Source organism: Eurypyga helias, unplaced genomic scaffold, assembly GCF_000690775.1.
Source record: "Eurypyga helias isolate BGI_N326 unplaced genomic scaffold, ASM69077v1 scaffold25900, whole genome shotgun sequence".
Classification (NCBI taxonomy): domain Eukaryota; kingdom Metazoa; phylum Chordata; class Aves; order Eurypygiformes; family Eurypygidae; genus Eurypyga; species Eurypyga helias.
In genome coordinates this window covers 884-5,417 of record NW_010226658.1, presented here as the reverse complement: position 1 = coordinate 5,417, position 4,534 = coordinate 884, and the positions used below count along the sequence as shown (strand labels likewise).

Genomic DNA, 4,534 nt, shown 5'->3' with positions numbered 1-4,534 from the left:
GCACTGAGGGATGGAGGAGGGATCGAGGGACGCGGGGGGACAGGGAGACTCCAGGGGAAACAGGACAGGGGCGGTCATGGGGCGATCAGGGGAATAGGAGGGCTCTGTGGTGGGGTGTCAGCAGCACCAGGTGGGCACTGGAAGAGATTTGGGGGACCAGAGGGGCTGCCTGGCACTCACAGACCCTCTCCCTGCAGGTTCTGCCTCCACCCCGGGCTGTCGGAGGACCTGGTGGGCACGCACCCACCCGGGGCACACAGCCTGGTCGCCGTGTCTGTAGGTGAGGTGGGGGGGAGTGGGCTGCCCCTCGTTCTGCCCCTCAGGGGGTCTCCAAGGGCTCGTCAGTGCCTGACACCAGCCCCCTCGAGCCACGTCGCAGGCAGCGATGTCTCAAGCACCCCAGACAATCACCCTATTCTTGGCAAAGGACAGTGGCTCCTTTCTGTCCCACGGCACCCGCAGCCAGGAGGTACTGGGCACCAGGCTGCCCGCCCCCATCCCCGTGGGGCAGCCAGGGCTTGGGGTGCCCAAGGAGTGCCCATGATATGGGGTTGATGCAGATCCCCCTAAAGCCTTGAGCTAAACCTGCCAGTGTGGAGGCCAGGAGCTTTGAGTCCTCACGCTGTGTGATGCTTTCTGCCTCCCTCATGCCACCCCTTCCTTGTCACCTTGCAGATCTGTCCCCAGCCCTGTGGTCAGTGCTGACAGGCTTCCCAGCTTGGCTACAGCTCAGCAAGGAGGTCTGAGTAGCCAAAATGCCAGCATAAGGTTGGCTTGGTCGCAGCAAACCCTGCAGCTGTTAAGAGCTCCAGGCGGAAAGGGACCTGATTTTGGGATGGTAACAAGGGTGAGGGTCCGTGTGCTGCCCTTGCTCTCACCCTTCTCCAAGAACAGACCCAAGTGGCCATCACTTCCCAGGAGGGGCTGCTCAGCCCAGTTGGTTGCAGAGCCTGCTGGGGTGGGGGTACCCATGGCATCCTTCCTGACTCCCCTTCTTTGCTCATGGCCTCTCTAATCCCAGGTTATTTCCTCGAAGACTTTGTGGACATGTTATGCAATCAGAAACTTCACCAGTCCTGGGAGCTGCTCTTCCATCACTCCGTGGTGAGTCCACCGGCCGGTGCCCGAGGCACAGACCCTGGCATTTGTGCAACCAGGGAGTCTGGGGCTGGGGCATGTGAGCAGGGCTCCTGCTCTTGTAGTGGGAGTGTTCGCTACCTGTTACAAAATCTGATTTTTCTGCCTGGGGAAAGGAGTCAGCAGCCCGGATGGATGGGCTCGGGGCTCCTCTTGGTGCTGTGGGACTCGTACTCCTTGAGGGTCTGCAGAAAGACACCCAAAGATGGGGCGGGGGAAAAAATCCCCACGCATGCACAGAGTTGGAGTGCAGAGAACTGGGCAAGGGGGCTGATCCATAACAGTGGCATGGACAGGCGGTGACCCCGGTGTCCCTGCAGGCACAGGCGAGCAGCCCAGCTCCTGCCGGCTCTCGGACACTTGAGCGGCTGCCAGGAAGGGCCACACGCTGCCCCCTTCCACCTCCTGTTGTGGGGTGAGCCCAGCTCCCCGGGTTGCTTTCCTCTCCTTTGGGTCAGAGCCGTGGCCACAGGGCTGGGGGGGCTGGAGCAGCTGTGGTTCAGGAGCCTCATCAGTGCCTGCTGCCCCCCTTGCCATGCCCAGCGTGTTTCTCCTGGATCGCCTCCCGTGTCCGGATGCCGGAGCGTTGTGGACGCTGCAGGGCAGAGGGATGGCACAGCCTGGAGCTGAGCAGCAGAGGCACAGCGGGGAGGCACAGGGGTCTGCAGGGCCTGGGGATGGGGGACAGGTACAGCACAGAGACCCACCTTGGGTGAGCTGGTGGAGGCGATGGTCAGACCTGCTGTCACAGAGCCCAGCGGCTCTGCTGCTCCTGAGTCAAAAGGTCATCACCACAATAGAGCTAAGTCAGGCCAAGACAGTGACTTAATGAGCAGGGAGCAGATAATCTCGCTAAAGAGCCAATACAGAGAACAGCATTAATGGTATAAACTGAGGAGAGGACTGAGTGTGCTAAAGTGTGGGCAGGCAGAGCGTCCCCATGCCCGCGGGAAGCATGCGGGGCAGGAATCACACCCGTTCTGCCCCCAGCACCCCAGTCCTCTGCTGCAGCACCCAGCAAACCCAGGGTGCTTTGTGCCAGGCTCGGGTCATCCCACGGGGCTCTCTGATTCACCAAAGCCACTTAATCCCTACAGTGTGTCTGTCCTGGGGTGAATCCTTGAGTCAGCAGCAACCGTAGCCCTGGGCTACAGGATCCTGAGTTTCACTGTGTGCGGAAAAACCTACTGGGCCACAACCAACCATGTTTCCTAGGCCACAAAAGCAGGGTTGGGGCTGGCTGCTCCATCTCCTCTGCCAACCTGGAGTTTATAAAAGTGTTTCCCTCTCCTCCCACTGGGAAAAAAAAAAAAAAAAATGGCTTGGGTTTCATAATACAGTGGGGAGGATTTATCTCTTGTCAGAGGCTGCAGCACTAGCTGGAGGCTGCCATGCTGTGGAGATATGTGTGGGGTGATGACCAGAGGTTTGGCACCAGCACGATAACTGTTTCCACCTCCGCTCCGTGTCATGTCCAGGCGTGTAGTGCTGTGGCTCACAGCAGCTGAGAGCAACCAGCTCCCGGGCTCAGCCTCTTTCCTTTTTCCTCCCCAGGTGATTGTCTGCTTTGGTATTGCAGTGCTGCTCCATCAGTACGTCGGGTTTGCCCTCGTGGCTTTGCTGGTGGAGATTAACTCCATCTTCCTCCATCTGCGGCAGATCCTGCTCATGGCCAACCTGGTGCACACCACCTGCTACCGCCTCAACAGCATCATCAACCTGGGCACCTACGTGGTGTTTCGCATCGCCACGCTGGCCTGGATGACCCGCTGGCTCTTCCTCAATCGGGAGAACGTGCCCCCGGCAACGTACGCTGTCGGCACGGTGGGCATGGCAATCATGACGCCCATGAACATCATCCTCTTCTACCGCCTGCTGCGCAGTGACTTCTTCAAGTCCAGCCGGGACGGGCAGCAGGAGAAGGAGCAATAGCCCCCTTCCCTGCAGGGCCTGGCGGGTGGGCAACCCTGAGCCCATGGAGGAGGACAGCAAAGCACAGTGGGGAGTGAATGTGGCTGTTTCACTACCCTGTTTTCAGGGTTCCTGCTAACAGAGCACCCGGGTTTTGTGGCTGCAGGTCCTGGGCCCTGCGCAGCAGAGAGGGTGCTCTCGGACTAGGCACTGGAGCTCTGCTCCCCTGCACTTCTGGATGATGTGGTCAGACGACCGGGAGCTGCTCAGGGAAGTCCCGATAGCTCTCGCAGCTCCCTGAGGCACCACCGAGATGAGAAGGGAGCAGAAGAGCACCATTTTCCCCACTGCTTTTCCGGATATCCAAACACCACAGTGTGTTTCTAACCCTCTCAGCGCTGCAGCCCGCAGCATCCTGTTGGCCAGGGGACACGGCGCTCAGCCCTGTGTTCTCGGTGGCACTTCCCATGGGAGCACCACCAGGCACGAGAGGCTCCAAGGCTTCACCCTCGAGGCCAGGGCAGGCAAAAGCCAAATCCTGCACTCATGAGTCCTCCCCGAGGATATTGTCCCAGGTGGGTGATGGAGGGAGAGGCTGAAACCTCTCTGGTGGGATGCTGTGGGGTCCAGGTTGGGGGCAGAGCACTGGGCTGTGGCACTGTGCTCGGGGACAGGCCACCAACTTCTCCTGGCAACTGGAGCTTTTCCCATGTTGTTTTGCTCCTGGATACAAGTGCCCATAAATGAGCCTGGGAAAGCGTGTGTCACTGGCCAGGATGATGCGACGTGATGGCACTTCCCACAGATGAGGAGGTTAGATGGGCCAGATTTAGGCATCTGTTGGGAACCAGAAGTCCTGCAGAGCCCAGTGTAACGCTCTCACCCGGCAGCAGGAACTCTTACTAACACAAGCTTTTAATAAACAGCTGCAAACGAAATGGCTCGAGGGGAAGGGGCTTCAAGGGAAAAAGGGACTCAGCAGCTCAGCCTGCTCCAGGGATGTCACTGCTCAGTACAGGGCTGCTTCTCCAGTGTCTCCCCACCACAGAGGGAAACTACACTGTGCTCTGGAGCAGTCTACCTCTCCTGGGTTTCCCCCCTCCCTCTCCTTTCTATGGAGAAACTTCTTAATTTTTTGTTTTACTCCACATTTCCTTTTCTCCACCAATTCCCCCACACCCAGCAGCCCACCACCGTGTATAAAGGCAAGATCACCCCGCTCGGCGTTCCATGTTCCAGTTTTGAGAAACCCACTGGATTTCTTCCTGTGTGGCAAGTAACCTTTCGCTCAGAATCTCTGCTCTGGTTTGAAAAGCTGGGGGACAGGCTGAAACAACGCGCTGCTCGGAGCGGGCGGCACTTGTTTCGAGGAGGAAAATAAGGAAACAGAGACTTTTCTGCCTGGGCAGGGAAAAGACAAGCGACGTGTGTGGGCAGGGGGAGGCTGGAGGCGACACGCGGCCAAAGCCGCTTACGTTGCTATTTG

At 58.8% G+C, this 4,534-nt stretch overlaps 1 protein-coding gene across 1 annotated transcript; it reads left to right on the top strand.

Moving 5' to 3' along the window:
* Window positions 1-197: 197 nt before the first annotated feature.
* TLCD2 (TLC domain containing 2) lies at window positions 198-3,069 on the top strand (the record flags this gene model as incomplete). Its single annotated transcript, XM_010153994.1, has 3 exons — window positions 198-280; window positions 1,022-1,104; window positions 2,692-3,069. Coding segments are annotated over 3 exons (544 nt in total), but the record flags the coding sequence as incomplete, so codon positions are not given.
* Window positions 3,070-4,534: the final 1,465 nt, after the last annotated feature.